Source organism: Punica granatum, chromosome 1 (genome assembly GCF_007655135.1).
Source record: "Punica granatum isolate Tunisia-2019 chromosome 1, ASM765513v2, whole genome shotgun sequence".
NCBI lineage: Eukaryota > Viridiplantae > Streptophyta > Magnoliopsida > Myrtales > Lythraceae > Punica > Punica granatum.
Genome location: NC_045127.1, coordinates 16,551,520 through 16,571,106, shown reverse-complemented (window position 1 = coordinate 16,571,106; position 19,587 = coordinate 16,551,520). Strand labels below are relative to the sequence as shown.

General features: G+C 37.2%; 3 protein-coding genes across 4 annotated transcripts; 1 reads left to right on the top strand and 2 right to left on the bottom strand.

The window, feature by feature from the left end:
• Positions 1-2,727: 2,727 nt before the first annotated feature.
• LOC116190925 (vacuolar-processing enzyme-like) lies at positions 2,728-7,757 on the bottom strand. Its single transcript, XM_031520193.1, has 9 exons — positions 7,464-7,757; positions 6,333-6,497; positions 6,079-6,235; positions 5,435-5,520; positions 5,110-5,309; positions 4,600-4,648; positions 4,173-4,382; positions 3,614-3,820; positions 2,728-3,210 (listed from the first exon to the last, which is right to left on the bottom strand). The coding sequence occupies exons 1-9, from the start codon at positions 7,686-7,688 to the stop codon at positions 3,028-3,030; spliced, it is 1,482 nt and encodes a 493-aa protein (XP_031376053.1). The 5' UTR covers positions 7,689-7,757; the 3' UTR covers positions 2,728-3,027.
• A 1,552-nt stretch (positions 7,758-9,309) lies between these two features.
• LOC116193064 lies at positions 9,310-14,109 on the top strand. 2 transcript variants are annotated; one of them, XM_031521814.1, is made up of 5 exons: positions 9,310-9,471; positions 9,735-9,994; positions 10,433-10,538; positions 12,146-12,289; positions 13,514-14,109. In XM_031521814.1, the coding sequence occupies exons 2-5, from the start codon at positions 9,744-9,746 to the stop codon at positions 13,748-13,750; spliced, it is 738 nt and encodes a 245-aa protein (XP_031377674.1). In that variant the 5' UTR covers positions 9,310-9,471; positions 9,735-9,743; the 3' UTR covers positions 13,751-14,109. The 2 variants fall into 2 exon arrangements, with proteins under 2 accessions (XP_031377674.1, XP_031377673.1); XM_031521813.1 differs by having other exon boundaries at positions 9,312-9,471; positions 13,517-14,109.
• Positions 14,110-15,770: 1,661 nt separating this feature from the next.
• Positions 15,771-18,705, bottom strand: LOC116186977 (probable protein phosphatase 2C 72). The gene is made up of 5 exons (XM_031515576.1): positions 18,334-18,705; positions 17,535-17,849; positions 16,774-16,891; positions 16,396-16,619; positions 15,771-16,232 (listed from the first exon to the last, which is right to left on the bottom strand). The coding sequence occupies exons 1-5, from the start codon at positions 18,535-18,537 to the stop codon at positions 16,038-16,040; spliced, it is 1,056 nt and encodes a 351-aa protein (XP_031371436.1). The 5' UTR covers positions 18,538-18,705; the 3' UTR covers positions 15,771-16,037.
• Positions 18,706-19,587: the final 882 nt, after the last annotated feature.

Below are 19,587 nucleotides of genomic sequence, written 5' to 3'. Positions count from 1 at the left end.
TTAATCAATTCATCACTCTCTTTCACCTCTCTATCCCTTCCCACCTTCTCTCCTATCATCATTTGACATGTAGCAAGCTTAGGAGAGCCCGTTGACACTCTCCTTTAGCTTAACTAGTGAAACATTCTGCGCTTTGCGGCGAAAGATAATTTATTTTTATTATATACAATATCAACTCCTCAATAATGACCAAAAACAGTTGGGCAATGATATATAAATATCATTTAGTATGTTACTCAACAGCTAAATCTAAAAAGATAGTTAAAAATTTATAGAGAAATTAAAGTAATTTGAAATATCACATTATTTAGAAAATGTTGTTTGAATTATTGTTTCAATAATCTTAATTTAGAAATTGACAAAAAAATTCCTAATTTAGATACATATATATATATATATTAACAAAAAAATGTTATAATTTTTTGGTGGATTCCATAGTGTTTTTTTTTACGTGGTCAAATCTCTCAAAAATTAAGCATAACAATATTTATTGTTCAATATGAAATTCTCCTTATTGACATTTGAAAGAGGGTCATATAATTAAAAAAATAACTTATTTGAAAATAAAACTAATTCAAAAATATAAAAGAAATAGGTCTTAAATAAAAAACTTATTACCACTTTGAAATATTAAATTATTGAAATCCCACCACCAAATCTTTATTTTTTTAATATATAGAAGATTTATTTTTTCAAATAAATTAAAAAAAATGTATTTCTTTCATCTTGTCAATGACTTGTGGAGACTTAAGAGAGCTTATTTGTAACTCTCATTTAGCCTAATATAAAGATATATAGATTATAAGATACATTGTTACATGAAAGTCTGGATTACATAATATACATCAGGTAGGATGATTAGTTATGCTTTTCGCGACAAGTTTTCAATGATTCTATCTCGCCAAGTTGTGGGAGTAAGCATCAATAGATTTCCCTCAACAATCTTAGTTCAAGCAATCTAATTGATTTTTCCTTACCATATTGACTAGATGGAAACTCGCCTGTTGCATAGGGAAATATTTGTGATTTTATTGACTATAAACATTATAAAATAATTAAATAATTAATAAAGAATTGTCTTATAGTATTATATTGATATAAATCATGTTACACTAGCATAAAACATACATAATTAATAGTGGAGAATCTACCTATGAAGTTCATAAAAAGAAAAAGAAATAGCAGAAAAACGACATTTGTTAGAGAAGTTATGGATTATTGCTCGTCAAAAAACTCGAAAAGTAAGTATAAAACACATCTAATATCTAACTTTTCATACTATACCTACTCATCTTAACATAGTTATCAATATGATAACGGAAATTTAAATTGTCGACCAAAAATTCTAATACAATATAAAAAAGAAAATATGGATACTCTCTTTTATAAACTATTCTTATGCAGATAAGAAATCAATCATCCCGATTGGATCTTCTGCCACTTAAATGTGAAGCCAGACTTGGGGAGCTTCAAACATGGTACAAAAATCTGCATGTGAAATTCATAAAAGAAAAGGAGAAAAACGACAATCATTTGAGAACCAATGCATTGTTGCTTGTAAAAAGCCTCATAAAGCATATAGTCAACTAAAGATAGATGTCTAAATTCCATAAAAAGAAATATAATATTTAATATTTCGTAATAATAATATATATATAATTAGAACATAAATATATGCATAATTTATTATATATATTTTTAAATTTTTACTATATATACGATTTAAAATAATTAGAAGGAATAATATTAAATATACAAATTGCCAATAATAAAGTCCAAATAAGAAACTTGATATATTTTACTAAATATATATATTTGGTCATGGATTCGAGTTTAATATAGTAATATATATATATATATATATATTATATTCCTATAATGCATCAAACGTATATATCTAAACCCGCCAATATAAAAATTACACTATATTCTAGGCTGGGGCTAAATATACAGCCCATATGGCTAGGACCTCTCCTTTTATGGCAAATAGATAAAGTCATTATTCATCCTTTATAAAACCCAATCTTGTAGACCCACTATTTTAAGGATAATTTTGTCCATCTACCGTCAAAAGGATGACCCTAGATATGTGGGATGTGTATTTAGCTCCACTCTATATTTTATTGAATCAAAATCATATATTTATTTCTATAACGTAAGTTTTTACGTTATCTTCGGCTGTCAATACTATATTTCATTAAATTTAAAATATTCTATATATAATAGTTATATAATTAAAAAGACGATATTTTTTCACCAGAGGGATCAACGTAGCCTCTTGAAATAGATTATAATTTGATGACGCGATTTCTCCATTTTTTAACTTTGAGATGTGGCTGGGCGAGAGATGGACAAATCGATTGCTTTTATGTATATATTAATGTGAGATAACCATTTTAAGATTTTCTCGGTTTTCAATATTTGATCCTTGAAGATTCTTTTAAGAGATGTTGTACTGGGAGTGCTGCTCCTTCCCGACTTTTGCCACTAATAAGCTCCTTTGATTGAACTGATTTATCCAACTTATTCGATTAATTCGAAAGATACCATTCGACTACAACTTCATTAGTTAGTTCGAGACTCTGTCAATGTAGTAGACACAGGTGTTGCTTCTCCAAGAAAACTCTCTAATACTCTATTTAATTTAACTAAACTTCACTTAAAATATGCATCATGTTAATAATAACTATTGAACGTCAATGCGTTTATGTTCGTAACAGCAAGTCATTCAGTCAAATGATAAGCCATGCCCCTATTCCAGTACCTGTGCCTAGTACTTTTACCGGACTCCGAAAGTCTTCCGCAAAAGATACTAATCCATTCGGAGATAATGCAGGCAATGTATGTGTCAACCCGCCGCATTACAGAGATCCACCCTTAAAATACCCAGACAACGTGCCCAGTACAATGAACTTAACTACTTAAGCGCATCCGCGCCACAAACACTATTTACATGGAATAACAATTTTGAGGCGGAATGATCCACAGATTTCTTTAAATCAGCAGAGCACTTTTCTGTCAGAATTTTTATGAACTGAACCCTCGGCTGAGAGAGCTCCAAGGACCTTGTGGGATACGGTCACAGGCTTGAGCTGATGCTTCCGCCATTTGCCGCTTGGTAATCCCGGCATTGCAGATGTTTGCAAAGGCTCGCATATGCTTCATGCCGTACTGAGAGAGGGACCCGCAGTGAGTCTCGAATGTCCTCACCTGTAAAGAGATTCAGCAACAAACATTTTGTAGGTTCATTCATATCTTAAAAAGGATTGTCTAGTACTAAAGGCTGTCCAATGAGTTGTATAATTATTATTCTGTGAAATAATTTTGGCCACGCTGCCAAAAATCAACTTTCCTACACATAAAACTGGGCAGTCATACCTGACCTAGTAAATTCTCATATTTAAAAATGCTAAAGACTTCCTGGTCGAGCTGCCCGGCAATACTCAACTCTAAATTAAAAGCCTGATTGAACTTCTCCCATATCATCAATTTTCAAGCTACAGTTACCCCAGTTTTCAAGGTGTTTCCTCGTATCCAACTCACTCGAATTGCATATGATGTTTCTGTTTTCGAAACTGAAGAAAACAGCTAGGTAGTGGATTGTAGTAATTACCAGGCCTTTAAGGCAACTCCAATCATCAACAAGAGGCTGTCCAGCAGATCGAACACTGCTCAGAACCTCTGGACCTTTCTCGATTCCAAAAAGAAGCTTCCCTATCAGTTTTATACCGTGATCCACGTGCATTCTGTGTGTCATAACTTCAACAAACTGCTTTTGAGCCTCAGATTTCCTGGTAGAGCCCTCCGGGGCCTTCTTAAACTGCAAATAAGAAAAGAGGATTTGAGTTTGATGAATATGAAAAAGCTGAAACCGAATAATAATCCCAAAATGCCTTGGTCTACATGATCAGGATCAAGAGTTAATAATGCTCACTCCAGCTTAATGCAGGTCCCAAACCTCCATTAGTTAAATGCAACCTCAAATTCCTTACAGTTGCTATTTCTCAATTTTGTGTGGACTGACTTACTTATATTGCCAACAATATATATATCATTAACCAGTAGAAATAGATGACTGCAGCACAAAATTGGAAATTGGCATTTACTCGAACGCCACTAATTCAATGCTTGAGATGGAACTTTAAAAGGATAATAAAAGATGCATGACAGACCTTGTGCCAGAAATGGAGGAGGTCAGCATCCCGTTGGTTAACACCCTTCGAGGAAGGCCTCAAGGCATTGTCATCCACAAAAGTGAGATTATCATTTGCAGGATTGGAACCAATATACAGGTAGAGATTTTCCATGCTTAATCTTATGTCACCATATTGCATTACATGGGAACCGTAAGCAGAGTTGTCATTAGCAGTCCTCCTTTTCACCTGTTATTAGAGGCAGGATTGCAAAATAAGAAAAGTATCCAGCAATTAAGACGCCATTTCACAGAGAAGGCATTCTGTATTAGAATGCGAAGTATGCCCAAACATAAATAAGCCGAGACAGAAAAAATAATACAATATACCTAAAATGCATGGTTAATATCTACTACATCCAATCTTATCATTGCTGACAAATGCAAATTTTGATTGAAGTTCTTACCAATTCATACTGCTGGTGCAAAGTTTCCCTCTGCATGTTATGTGCATCACTGCACACATAAGACATGAGGATTCAGTCCCTTAAAGAAAGTATTATTTTTCCAACAGAGTAACTAATCATCCAAAAAAAAAAAACTGAAAACATTAAGGCATAACACAAGAATTCTACTTTCTGTAATTACAGATAATAGCATTTAAGCTGCTGTACATAAGAATAATAGCAGTACATAATTTGGTTAAAGAAAATGTCCTCTCAACTTCAATTAACTCCATCTCCAGAGTGGCCTACCCAATTACTCGAGATCTCATTCAGAAAAAATAATCATTCTGTTTAGAACTTTGAGTTAATTCACAACAATTTTAATTAATCAATCTAAATCTCACCACAACGCCTCCCGACTCGATCTTAAGATCATTTTGGCTCTAAATATTTGCATCCAGAATTACTTTATCTGTGAACCATGAAGATGTTGATATTACATTGGTTTTACGGGAAGCGCTAGGAAATTACCTGTCCTCCATCCAAGCAACACTATACAAGTCAGCCAGACATGTCTCATACTCTGGGGGAGGACCAGGAGTCTCTCCAGGGCAATAAGTTCCCCAGCTGCTCTCCTCTGCATTTGCTGCAGTCGTAGCATAGATGTTCAAACCTTCAGGAAGAAGGCCTTCAAAGATACTTCCTGACTCACAAGCTTCAAGATAAAAAACCTGCAATTTCCATCCCCACGATCAGGAAAGATTGCATTAGAAACCCACTGATTTACCAAAAACTATAAAATAAAAAGAGATAAATAAAACAGCACATAAGAAGTGCGTTTGGAAGAATAACTCACCATGCTTCTATAAGTCCCTGAAGCATGCTTCTTTTTCAAGACATCTATCAAATCATTAGCATAGAGGAAAGGACCAGCAGGCATTCCTGCAAGAATACATCATGTGCAAAGAACTCCATCAGTCCCATCATTAAGAATCTGAAAAGAACATGATCTTGGATATCATTTAGCTTTGAGAAGAGAGAGAAAATAGAAGTGAAAACTAATAAATGAACTTAGATGTCCTTTCAAAATGGAAATTGACATGTTTCTAATGCCCACAAACGCAACCATTCTAGGCCCACCCCAGTGATTCTGTAATGCCAATATAGTATGATTGTTGTTATCTTCTCCCACGACTGCTGATCCTTTTTTGGCCATTGGCAAGCAAGAGTAGACAAAACACAAACTTAACAGGTGAGACAATTGACTGAAACTTGTGGTGTTTGGAGATTGGGGGGGGGTGGGACTTCAGCAGATATATCTCATCTCAAGGACAAGGAGATACAATGAACTTATTAAGAGACGAGGATTTTGTTGGTTCATTGATTTTGATATGAAGGTAGTGTTCGCCCCATGACATCCCCTATGGTGCCTAATATGAACGGAACATTATTTGAAGCTAAAACTCAGAAATTGACAACATAACTTCTACAGATACTAACCAAGCACTCCAGGACCGCCATGATCAGAATAGTATATGAAGACGTGATCATTTGGACCACTATCCACGACCTTCCCACTACCGCCTGTAAGAGCACTCTTATTTCCAAGTATAACAGCAAAAAAGTTGTTTGCTGTGACATCTTCGCCAGTATAATCCTGCCACCAGAGCGACCAGAGTCAGGAAGAAAAAAATAAAAATTGATCCGTTGCATTTTCCTTCTGGTAATTGGACGGAGGTAATCAAGTATCAGACCTTGGGGACTCCTCCATAAACATCATCTCCATGAGGACTGTTGATGATGACTCCTGGCCTGGGGTTCTCTTCATTGGATGCAATATCATCATACATGAACACAATAATGTTTTCATCCTTCAATCCTCCTCTCTTCAGGACTTGATATGCGTGGCAAACATCAGCCTGGAAAAAAATGTTGAAATAGAAAGCTCAGTTGCCATTAAGTAAGCATTGCTAAAACCAATCTGTATTTCTTTTTAAGCAAAAACTTCTTGCCTGAGCTTTAAATGTATGTGGCGCTTACGAAACAAATAGACTGCACAAAACAGTCAGGTTGACTCGTTGCTCATTGAGCTGGTTGTTGATAGGATGTAAGAGGGGTTCCCTAGAACTTTGTATTGCAAGTATTAATCATATTCTCTCTTATGTCATACATTATTTGTTCATCTGCTTATTGTTGTATGAGTGGTTACCACCTTCAAACCCACCCAGAACATTTTTCAGCATCTTTTCAAAGACTTGGCCACATGCATGTCTTGAACTCATTCTCTGAGATGCATTTCGTAAAAATGAACTCAAGAGTTAAGGAGCTCCAAGTCGAGGAATCATTGTCCTATTTGCAATATCTGCAAAGCTTTGCAACTAAAGATGTCCCAGATACTGAAAGTTCCGCACTGTATTTTACAAGGTTAGGAATTTAATATGAACGATTCAGGAAGCACACTTCCTCTCAAAGTGAACTTGTCGGTATCATATGGTATTCAGCTTCGGCCATCTAAAAATAGAAACCAAGTACATCCATGAATGAGTTCCAAATACTAACTTGGCAGCTGGAACAAAGCTAATAAATGAAAAATTAAGCCCACCTATTCATTTCGTTTACGTTTTCATCCAACACTTGCCGTAATCTGTTCCGCAATCTCATTCTACAATGTAATATAATCTCTGCAAGTAATTCATGTCCTTCCATGCTAACTCAAAGGCACTTTCAGACTAATATATTATCTTTCAGAAGGACACTCGATGCGCCAACTGCTAAGAAGCCCCCAAAAGCTACCCATAGAAAGTAGGAACGAAACCTTTCTTCCAGAAGACGAAAACCAAACGGACAAATTTCGAAAATCCATCGGAACAAAGATGAAGCAGAACCTGATGCCTGTAGTTCCAGAAGCCGCTGGATCCGGCGATCAGGACCGCCCAGCGGGTCTCGACAGAATCGCCGTCGGCGTCGCCATCGTTGTGGAAGAATCTGGATGACTCGGATGGGAGCTTTATGACGTCTCCGTCGAGGTTCCGAGCGGCAGAGGAGAGGCCGGCAACGGCGAATAACAGGAGGAGGAGGAGGCTGGCCATGGCGGTGGAGGGGCGGCTCATGGCAGAGACTGGTAGTTGATGATGATTGGAGGGGAGGAGCTGATGGAGGGAGGAAGTTTATTATGAGCAAGCAAGTATTCTATATATCAAACAAAAATTTGAATTTGGTCACAATCTGTTCTTTTTTCAAATATGACGCCTCTACTTTTGTTTTGTCTCGATTGAGTCCTTAAATCTTGACATGGTACCCTGTCAAGAGTAGCTAATGCTCTATCTTATTGTTAACAACAACCGAAAGGACACACAATCATGAGCTTCTAAACTAAAAATCAAATGGGAACATCAATGTGATGCAATGCCACATCCGTCGCCTAAGAATCAAAAAATTTCAAATTCAATTTTTAGCGTTATGGTATTTTCTTAACCACTTTTTCTTTATACTAAAAAAAAGTATAACTATGTGGCGTAAACCTAATATGGTGGCCTCTAGCAGTGCTTTGTATGTTTGATTGGATATATAAGAGGGAATACAACTAGTTTAGTTACACCCAATTTCGGGTGTTTTGAAAATTAGTGTTTCTTTTTAATTAAAAAAATTACCGTGCTTTTTTATTTTTCCATAGATTTATGTATATCTCCTACAATCAGAAAAAAAATTGATCACGGAGAATATCCCTTTTTTTTTAAATAAAATCCATTATCTATTTAAAAAATATTATTTTTCAAGAATCCTAAAATTATAGGACTAGTGCAATATAATTCGATAAATTTGACATTTATTTTGTATCTTTTTTTACGAGGAGTAATTCATTAAATTTCGTTTGTTTTTATTTTCATTCTCGGTAAAAAGAGGGCCCGAAGTAGCCGATAAATTTCATTCTTATTTATCATTTACGATAAGGAGAATATAAAAAAGGGGAAATCGTTTACAATTTTCCTCAACCATAAGCAATCGACCAGTTCGGTTTCCTTGAGATTCGACTTGGTTTACAATTAATTACATGTTCATTTCGCTTTTGGTTTTGGTTTTGGTTTTGCATCTCGAAGCCCGGAGGCCAAAAGGACAAGCTGAAATAGTATTGCACAATAAAAAATGTTTATTGGCTGAAGAAAAAGTACATAAAAAATTGCTAACTTTTCGGATAATCTTCAAATAACTTTAAATATGCACTATTTTCAATTTTATGAAAAACAAAACGAAGTATTGGGGGAGGGGGGAAAAAAAAGAAAACAAAGTTCAAAAACACTACTACTTGAAAGGACAGTTGCCATGAGGTTGTAAGGAAAGGCCATTTGCGACATCAACCGTGGCTTACGGAGTTGATTGGCGTAGAGATGACCTTTGGAAGGCCACCTTACTCTTATCCAAGATAGTGTCGGTGACAATTTTTGGTAGGGCTTTCCGCTATCCAAACTAAATTAAAAACACGTAATGAAATCGAATCGTATAAGGAAAAACAATTAGTACTTTTGTTTTTATGGGTTTGGTTTCTAAAACTTCCTTCTAGCTAGAATCGACTGAATCATCTCATGATGAGATCGAGAGCAAATTGAGACTTGAGTGAGAATAAATCGATAACATAAATAAATATCGACATCCCATCGAAAAAAAAATATATATATGTATATATATATATATATATAAACTGGTCTGCAAATCTGATTTTATTATGAGGACTGAATTGCAAATTCCCCGGTTGCTTGTCACATCACGTTTCAGGCAGGTCTCGCTCCCTTCTTCTCCTCCCTCAACAGTCTCTGGCTGCGGCGGTATCACCACAGCCACTCCCGCCTCTCCGTCGGTCGCTTTCCGGTTCATATTGCCGTCTTCTACCCTAACTTCGTAAGTTCCGATTGCCCTTCTTCTCCCCCTCCGTCCGCTTCTTCGTTCGCTTGTCTTTTCCGTTCTTGTTAGGTCTCAAGTATGTGTTCTTGTTCTCCAACGCCAGAGCATAATGGGTTTTCTTTTCCCTTTCATTTTTGTGATTTCTTTGATCGTTTTTTCTTTTTCCCGTTTCCATGTATAACATCTGAATACGCTCGTGTCTTGTTTTGTTGTTGATGAGTACTGCTGCTAATGCCTTTCGAAACTACGTGTTGATTCAGCTGCGTACAATGGAGGAGGGAGGTAAGATGTTAGAGGCCAGTTTGACGGAGGACGAGTATGGAGATATTGAGATGCTTGATGCCGAGGAGGGTGAGTTAGTCGACCCCGATTCCATGAATGATCAGAGGCAGTCCAGTGCCGATGATTCCAAGGGTTTGAAGCAAGAGAAGGGAAGTAAAAATCGCAGGCGGAGGGCCAACAAGAAGAAGAATAAGAGGAAGAGGAGTGGCCCAGAGACTAATGTCACGGATATTAACAGGTAGTGAAATTATGGTCATGCTGGCCTCGAGATTGAAGCCGAAAATTTTGCTGTCGTACAGTGAGATCTTACCTTTATCTTGTGGTGGTTTAACTTGAATAGTTCGTGGGGTTCTTCCTGCAGAGGTTTTTTGTGGTTCTTAGAGCGACTTGAACTGTGTGATGGGGTGGTTTGCTGGGGGAGCGATGAGAAACATCCTGGTTGAGAATGTCTGTAGGCAGTGCACTTCTTTCATTTGATGCTTACTGTTAACTTTTGTTTCAGCTCAGAGTCATACCTGACTTGCATTGCATTGTTCCTCCTGTTGATATCCTCTTTATGCTTCAATGATAGATGCAATGGAAAATGGAAGTATCATTACGCTTTATATTTAATCTTTTTGTTGGTTTCCTTGCTGATGTTTGAGGTAGTAATCTTCTCCACCTTCAATTTTTGCAGATTTGTTATTGATACTTGTAAAAGACTTAGGGAAAAGAAGTCCTACATGGTGTACACTGCTGTTGGTTGTCTCGGGGTTTCTGCATTGAGTGATATTGTCAGAGAGGTATAGTATATACCCTTCTACATGCTGTGATGTTCAATTTATTAAGAGTATATGGACGATGAGTATATGCATTTAAAGTGCCATCTGTATAATGATCCGATGTTCTTTGAAGAAGGTAATATGCATTCAAATAGGTATTACTTTGAAGAATATTTGGAAGTAATCTTCTTTTATTGGTTTAATAAGTGATGTTTAGGCTTCTCTGCTTTGCATGTGTGATGAGATGTCTATGATGATTGCTTTTGTTTTTATGAGCTATTGCTGCTTTTGCTCTTTCTCCTCAAAGATTCAGTTCTTTGTAGACACACTATTTCTATTTCATGGCTTGTCTGTTTTTCTGCTATGACTTTTTGGTGCTTTCTATTATTTTTTATCTGTTATGTTCTGAAATCCTGTTTTGAGATTATGAATTTGGCCAGTGAGTAGCTGTCTAAGGGCTGCTTCCCCCGGGGAGATTTTACTGATTTCATTTCCTTGGAGGATTATTGTATTGGACCTTTAAAAATTCACTAAAAAAGTCAATTCATGCTGTTATATATAAAATGTGTCCTCTTCCATGTGGTCTCATTCTGAAGGTTATCACCTCTCCGTCCTCTTTGCCAATTTTCTAGAAGTGCTGCTAGTTGCTTCTAGTTTTGTGGTCCTACCAATATCCCTGCCTGAACTGCTTTTTTAATTATTTCCCCCCTCCATTTGCTGGATACATTGATTCTATTAGCTGTGGAACTAATATATTGGAATCTGTCTGAAAGTAGCTTGAAGCTTCTAGTCGCATTTCTTATATGTATTGGAGCAATATCTGTCATTTTAGTAGAGCTTAGTTGTGCCGAGGCAAGTTAGCACATTTAATTCTCTTTCAGGAGTTACTTTGGCTTGAGTTGATGCTATGGTAGGCTGTGTCTCTCATGTATACTCTGTATTAAGGTCAAAGCTAACCTAATCACAGGATCGGTATCAAAATCAAGCTAGTTTGCAAATAGATCACGTTTTACACAATGGGATATATCTGTGGCATGTTTCGGGTTCTCAGCAAGCTTCTTGAGCTGACTATGTCAGAACCTCACAGGCTTGTAGTCAGTGTCAGAGGATTTCGTTTTACCTTAGATCCTCAACTCGAATAGCTATTAAAGCTTGAAATTCATGTTCATAGGTCAGAGCTGCTATCGGTTAAGAGTTTGTTTCAATTATTTAAGTGCTCAAAGCTGGCAAATATTCTAACATAAATTATCCTTGCAAGCTTGCCTTTGTTGGGCTGTTGTTGGGTGGTCTCTTGTGAGTGGCTCATTATTACTCAGTTTAATCAAAGAAAGTGGTCGCTCATGGTTGATATACTTTGGTTACTGTATAACTGATATTGCTAAAGATGCCTATTTACAAGCGTAAACTCTTGAACTTGTAAGATACAAGAGAATTTGGTGATTTACTTCTTATGTCAGGCAAAGTGAGTGTCCACTGCTTTTTATCTACCTTCTGCTTTTCTTTTGAGTATCTCATGTGAAACTCATCTCTATCATGTAGTTTGAATTTTTCTCCAAGGCCTCTTGTTGGAACTTTCAATCAATGGATGTTTATCTTGTAACTGATAAAATAGATCTTGCTGATTTCAGGTTGATGCAATTCAGGCTTGTGGGGGTCAGGTAACTGCTGATGGGAAACGCCAAAGAACAGGCGGAGGGATACTCTGGGGCATCATCAAAGTAAGAGAACCAAATGCCTATAGAGAAATCATGAAGAGGGCAAAGGAATTTGAGGTTCGTGTTGACATTCCCTTTTGCTTTTGCACTTAGTGAGTTAATAAGCATAGGTTTACATATCCACATACCTTAGCAATCTAGCAGCTGCTTGGAAGTGTCCCAGAGAGTATTTTTCAAAACTTGTTTGCAGGATCAATTTTCAAATTTACTCTGTAGTGTTTTTATAAGTGGTGTGTTTGGCAATATATGTTGATACAACTTTTGAAAAAAACACACTTATAAGTAGAACGATAACATAGATTCTGGGGTGGAGTAGGTGGTTATTTGCAAATTGGACTTCTCGTAATTCCAAATATGTTTGGTTTTACAATCAATTTTTAACTCTACTCTACTTAACTCCATTTATCTTCAATTTAACGACACAATTATTACTTTTCCCTTTTTCTTCAATTTTTTCAACCATTTAATTCAATTTTTACTAAATTTTTTCAACTATTCATTACTTTTTTTTTCACAATTCAACAACACAATCATTACTTTCTCTCAATTATTTATTACTTTTTCATTCTTCTCATAATTCAATAACACAATCATTACAAACCAATTAAAATAAAAAATCAACTCTACTCAACTCTGAAATCAAACACAACATACTGTTGTGTTACATAGATTATTGATCAAACACAACTCCCTTATAAACATAAGCAAACTAACAAGTTTATTTCCAATTTTTGTTTTTGTGGTTTGTCTAAGTTAATTACATAGATTATTGATCAAGGAAAGTAATGATTACATTCACTACATGTAGCAACCTTTTGTTATACAAGAAACAATTTATGTATTGCTAGAAGTCCCATAGTAGCTTATGCTAGTTTGCTCTATGAGGGCTTATGCTAATGTAATTTCATATGCACTAAAACTGACAATTCACTTTTATTCTCCTATCAACACGCACCTCATAAGATCTATTTATTGCTATATCGATCGGAAATCTTCAGTCCAAACTGTATAGAATGAACTTATAAGCTATCCTGCCAAACAAAAATTGAAGACACAAAAATCTCATGAGGCTGTTTAGATTGTGTGGTGGTCATTAGATGACTCTTCCATTTCTACTTAGTACTATGCTCATTTGTTTTCTGGTGTGCTCTTATCTATGCTGAGGTGGATCTTCTAGATTTTGTAGGAATTACCCTTTGATTTGTTTCCTCGAGAAGTTTTCATTAATGCCGCACTGTATAATATAGCGGTTTTGAGGTTTCATTCTGTGTCTTCCTGCAGAAGCAATTTAAGCCACAGAATCCCGCACTTGCAGCAGGGCAAGGAAATAAGGCATCTCCCAATCCAACCTCAGAGGGAAATCCTGCCAGTAATCCCGAGGCTTCTGATAGTTCACCTCATGTAGAAAGTCAAGGTGGGCACTTCTGTAGTGAAGAGACTCGAAAACCCATCAAGGATCGTATGAGAGTCCCAGTCTCGTACGAGGACATAGTAGGTGATGCAGAGGGAGCAGAGTGAAATTTGCATCCACCGAGGTTTGACTTATTGTACGGTTGTGGAGCTATAATTTGAGCCGATTCGTATTCTCTAGTTATGGGAGAGTTTGGGGAATCGCCTGAGGAGAAGTGCATTTCTATACTGCAACTTTGGTGGCTGAGTTACTGTTTCTTTGCTCTAGTTTGCCTTTTGTGCATAGGATGTACATTTTGACCATTACTATGTCATCTTTTCGGTTTTATCAGAGGAAAAGAGGGATAACACATAATTTACAGTAGAGGAATTTTACCCGTTTTGACATTTGATGATTCGATGTGATGAGATTTGGTGAACTCAAATTTCTGCCTGTAAACATCTAACAAATGATCTCTTCTCATGCAGTGGATGCCAAAGATAAGTCGCCCTTCGAGTGATCGTTTTGAAACACGAAATTAATCTTTTGTTAGTGTTTTTCTATTTTGGACAATCTTTTTGTAAGTTAGGTTCAGTTTTCGGCAATCGGGCTCCACTTCTATTGATCTCGTGCATAGCAATCGATGAAGGGCAGGGGGTTACTTGTTTCATATTAAATTTAGGAAAAAGTACAAAAACTCTCCTTGTGATTAAGGGGTGGGGCAAATTGCATTATTTGTTTTTGTTAGGGACAATTAGTCCCTTGTGGTGTACTCTATTAGTCATAAGAGGTACGACGTTAGTTTTTTTTTCATTTTTAGTCCTCAATCTTTAGTATTTTAATTATTTTGGTTCTAATTGTTTTCTTTTATCATTTCTATCCTCAACTTTTAATTTTTTCATTTTAGTCCTAGAAATAAAATCAAAATGGAAGGAGGAGTCGGGGCTGCCAATCAGCGACCCCGACCCTTCCACCAAGGTCGCCGGTGTTCTTCGTGGGTACCGGCGACCTCGGTGGAGGGGTTGGGGTCGCCGATTGGCGGCCCCAATCCTAGAATCGACAAGGGACTCCGAGTTGGAGTTCTCAATCGATTCGCGAGCTGGAGCTGTGAATCGACGACCCCGACCCCTCCACCGAGGTCGTTGGCGTCATCCTTGGGTACCGGCGACAAGTGCCTCCACCTTTTCGATAAGATACTCGTCTTCACTGCATCCATTAGTGGAAGAAAACATATGATTTGAAGAAGAAGCTCATAAAGTAAAGTACACAATCGGTTTGAGCAATCAGCATCCTTGCCAGCACGCACTTTATTCGAATGAAAAAAAAGATTTCATAGCATGAAAGGAGAACAGCTAGCTAGTGGCGCATAACTTTGGTAAAAATATAAGCATGATTAACGTTCACCATAACTAAGTATATACCCACTTAACCAATTCACCTCAGCAAATAGAACTCGTAATTCCATATTAGACTTTTGCTCAACGCGTAGCTTTTTACGGACTGAGGCGTTGATCGTTTGTTGAACATCTTGGATTTGATCTTCACTGCCAGCACGTGCATTATTCGCCTAAAAACATAAAAGCATATAGGATAATAACTTATAAAATAATTAAGCATGAATACGTACAATAAACATGATATATATATACTATAACTGAATTACTAGCTGTCAGTTTATCCTGTCGCCGTATCTTGTACGAGCTAAAGATTGGAATGTCTGTTCAACATATTGGAATTGATTGTTATTACTAACATGATTTAGTCGACAAGCTGGCGACCTCGATGGAAAGTTCGGGGTCACCGATCGGCGGCCCCGACCCCTCCTTCCTTTTCGATCTTCTTTCTAGGACTAAAATGAAAAAAATGGAAAGTTGAGGATAGAAATAATAAAAGAAAAAAGATTTAGAATCAGAATGATCAAAAGGTTAAAGATTGATGACTAAAAATGAAAAAAAAAACTAACATCGTAACCTCATATGGCTAATGGAGTATACCACATGGGCTAATTGTCCATAATAAAAACACATGGTTCAATTTGTCTCGATCCCAAATTATAATGAGAATTTTTGTACTTTTTTCTTAAATTTATATTGGGCTTATACAGATTTTTATGCTCATTTCCAATTTAAAATTTTAAACTGTTATAACTTATATCCAATTATATTACTTTCTTTAATTGCATTACTATTATTTGATCTGCAATCTGCTAATCCATTTTCTTCTGATAAGTGATAAGTGATACACTTCATACATACATCTTTGGGCTCAAAAAATTCCCCAAATGTCCTTCATATCATTCCTTTCTATTTTTTTCCCTTCTTTTCCTTCTTTGTCGGTATTTTCTCCTCCAAGTCTGTAGACGAACGACGGAGATGCAAATATAAATCTCCTCGTAATGTTTTTGTGTTCCATAAATTAGGACGCGTCCTTGTCTTGTGTCTTTTGCAAGAAGAGACACACTACGGTGCAGTCATCAATCTTTGAGGACGGGAACTTCCTCTTCCATGCTGACACCGCCGCATCCACGACTGCCTTGGCCGTGGGGTTCCCGACTTCCATTGCTGAACGAACCACTGCCATGACTTCATCATTGCCCATCACATCCCACACCTGTATATAAACGATGATGATACAATCAGACTAACGATGTAAGTATACTTTATTGTGTTGTACTTTGCTCAAATGGATAACACAAAACAATCCATCTGAGTTATCTCGACACATGATATAATATCACATATATACACACGTGTATGTATCTCATGTTACGTACCCCATCAGTGGCAAGAACTACGAACTGGTCCTCGGGAGAGATGCGGTGGTAGGAGATGTCAGGTACGGCGATGATGCCATGATTCTTGAGTAGGAAGTCACCAAAGGCACGTGACATGGCTAGCCCCGGCATGTCCTCGTGTGGGAGCCACACCCGTTGTATGTGTGGCTCGTCCTTCAAGGCAAGGACCCGACCGTTGCATTTCCTTATTCGTTCCGCCTCACCTAACCATATAAACAGGTCAATGTTAGTCCAAAACTGATCGACCTCACACTTTATACTTGAATGGAACGAAATGAAAAGAAATGAACGAAATACAAATTAAAAGTTGGAAATAAATAAAAAAACCATAGAAAATGAATTGAAATTGGGGCTTACTTGGAACACTAGGCTTCAGATCAGAAGTCAATTGGACAGCACTGAGCCGTCCATCCTCAGTCAATCTCCCAAGCACAGCTCTTGAGTCTCCAAGGTTTGCTATGACAAGCTCTTCACCCTGTCATCGATCTTCCCCCATTAGCACAAAAACCCTTTCTAATGGTCCAAAAGCATGTAAGAACCCCCAAATTTTGGATCATTTTCCATCTAGGTTCATCTAATTCAACTTTGTTTGGTCAAGCCCTTTAACTTTGCTCAAAATCTAATTACGACCCTCCATGAGAAACCTTGCCAATCCTTTGTATTATCAAGGGGTTTTTTGCCCTTGTTTGGCATTGGAGGACCCTTTATTCAGAAACCTATATGAGCACCGATTGGCAATCTCCATGGCCTCGATCATGAATTGTCTAAAACGAATTGGCATTAGGATAACCGAGTTGAGGATTCATGACTTGCCTGATGAAGCCATGGAGATTGCCACATGTGTTTATATATATTCCTCAGTCAATGACAGATTCCTAATCGAGGGGCTAAACTATATGCTTCTTGAAATTTAAGGGACTTGATCAGACAAAGTTGAAGAAGAAGGATTTAAGTCGAAAAAGTAAAAGTCATGGCAAGGCAATTACGTGCTATTGGACTTTTTTTTTTTTCCTATTTCTCTCTTTTAAAACTCCATTAGAAAATTTATAAACTTTTCAAATTAATTAACTGCGAAAAAAATTATTTTTTCAAGGAGAACATGTAAATTTATGTCGAACCTGCCGTATTACCACCACCGCGGTGGTTCCACTTGTGGAGTAGTCTATATTCTCTTGGAGCTTGACCTCCTTGTCCATCACCTTGAACGCGCTCGCACATGCCTTGCTCCACATCCGGGATGTTTCGGTTTCTTCCGATGTGATTTCCTCAGTTTCTTTGTATTGCAGCGATGGCACTTTTATGCCTGCGAGGGTGTTCTTTTGGTTCAAAACGAGAGAGTGTAATCGGTTCCTGACGATATTGCTTACGAGGTGGCCATTCTTCCCATGCCCGTCATAAACTCCACAAAACGCTCCATCGTGCATCCCATAGCCCTAACAAAAGAGGGAACGCGAAGGCCAATTAGTATGGTCCGAATCAATAGGGACTGGGCATAGTGTATAAATAAAACGGCTTCCAGTTACTTCATTTCATTTAAAATAGGTTTTGACTTTGTTGGTACATAGGAAATTCAAAATGAAACATGTTGAAAAATCTTTGGTTGATTACAAAACATGGAAATTTATTCTTAACAAAAATCCAACCCCTTATGGGACCGTTCCGAACTGGTGAATCACACTATCGTGTTATAGTTCAGGAAACAAACGATCATAAGAAAAGGAATCCCAAAGTCAAGCATCGAATAGTATAAGAAAAGCCGTGATTTAAAGGAAAAATGGGCAAGATGAATGCTCGGAGGGACTGTTTATGAGAGCACCAACAGCATAACTGTTAACTTCAGTAATGGATTCGCTTGATCCTTTATTTAGATGTTCTTAAGCCTGTCACAATATCTGGAATCGCGGAAGACACGCGTACCTGGTAGAGGATGGCGGAGTCCTGGTTAAGCCCTTTGCTTCCAGTCCTCGAGTAAACCGAGCCAACCATGCCCTGAGTGCCATTAGGAAGATGAATCTTTCCCTCAGCTTCACAGTAGATAGCATTCTCGTGGAAGATCTCTTGGTCAGTGCTCTCATTGTTATGTATCTCTGAAGAGACAGGGGATGACACACACAGTCCCATATCAATCAAACCTCTGCGCCAATTGGCCCTGTTCGTTTTTCCTTTCTTTCTTCCTTCTTCCTTCAGAGGGCTTCATCAATTTATAGATCTCCAGCTCAGTGGAGAATTTCAAAATTCAGTTCGGATAAAATAATGTTCGAGTGTGTGGGTGGCTCCAAGAAGAGATGAAAGCGTGCATTGGTTCAATAATTGAGTTCTTTTTTCTTTTCATTATTATTAAATTTAGTTTTCTATTTAGTTTTCGGTTCAAGCACAAAATATCCTCAGCCAAGATTAATTTTGGTCCAGCCGTTGGCTTGACCTGGCCATGAAGTGTTTCTGTGAGTTCCGAATTGTATTATACCCTACAATATCGATATCGTCCGTCCACTAAGAGCTCGGTTTAACATTGACCTCATTCTCATAATTGGTATTTTTATTTTTTGTTTTTTTAATGGGAACAAAATAAAGTATGATTTTATAGGTACCCCAAGATTCATTTGAAAGGCCACATGAGGTGGAATTGAGTAGCTTGGACTTGGTATATATTGGGATCTTTGGAGGGAATAACTAGTATTTATTCTTTGTGGGTCAACTTGGAACTTCTTTAATTTATTACATCATTTGCATAATGATTAATCAGATCCCTCTCTCTCTCTCTCTCTCTCTCTCTCTCTCTCTCTCTCTCTCTCTCTCTCTCTCTCTCTCTCTCTTTTCCGTGAAGAAATAGGACTTTCTCGGCTCATATAGTTGCGTGCTCTAATAAAGCGAAGCTTTTCTTTAACTAACTTTTTCTGATTTTGGGTATATGCCATGATCGAGTAACTGGATTAATTAAGCCAACTAGTCTGATAATCTTTTGATTTTCCAAAAAGCCTTTTATGGTAAGAAGTTTGACATATCACACAAGGAAGCCTTTCAACAAAATTTATGAACGTTTGACATATTATAGAAGACAACTTGTGACATATCAGCAAGAGAACGTCCGTGCTCCCTTTTCTTTTTCCCTTTCCTTCCACAAGGCTATAGACCTTCTTTATAATCGGGAAGAACAAAGTTAGAGTATTGCTC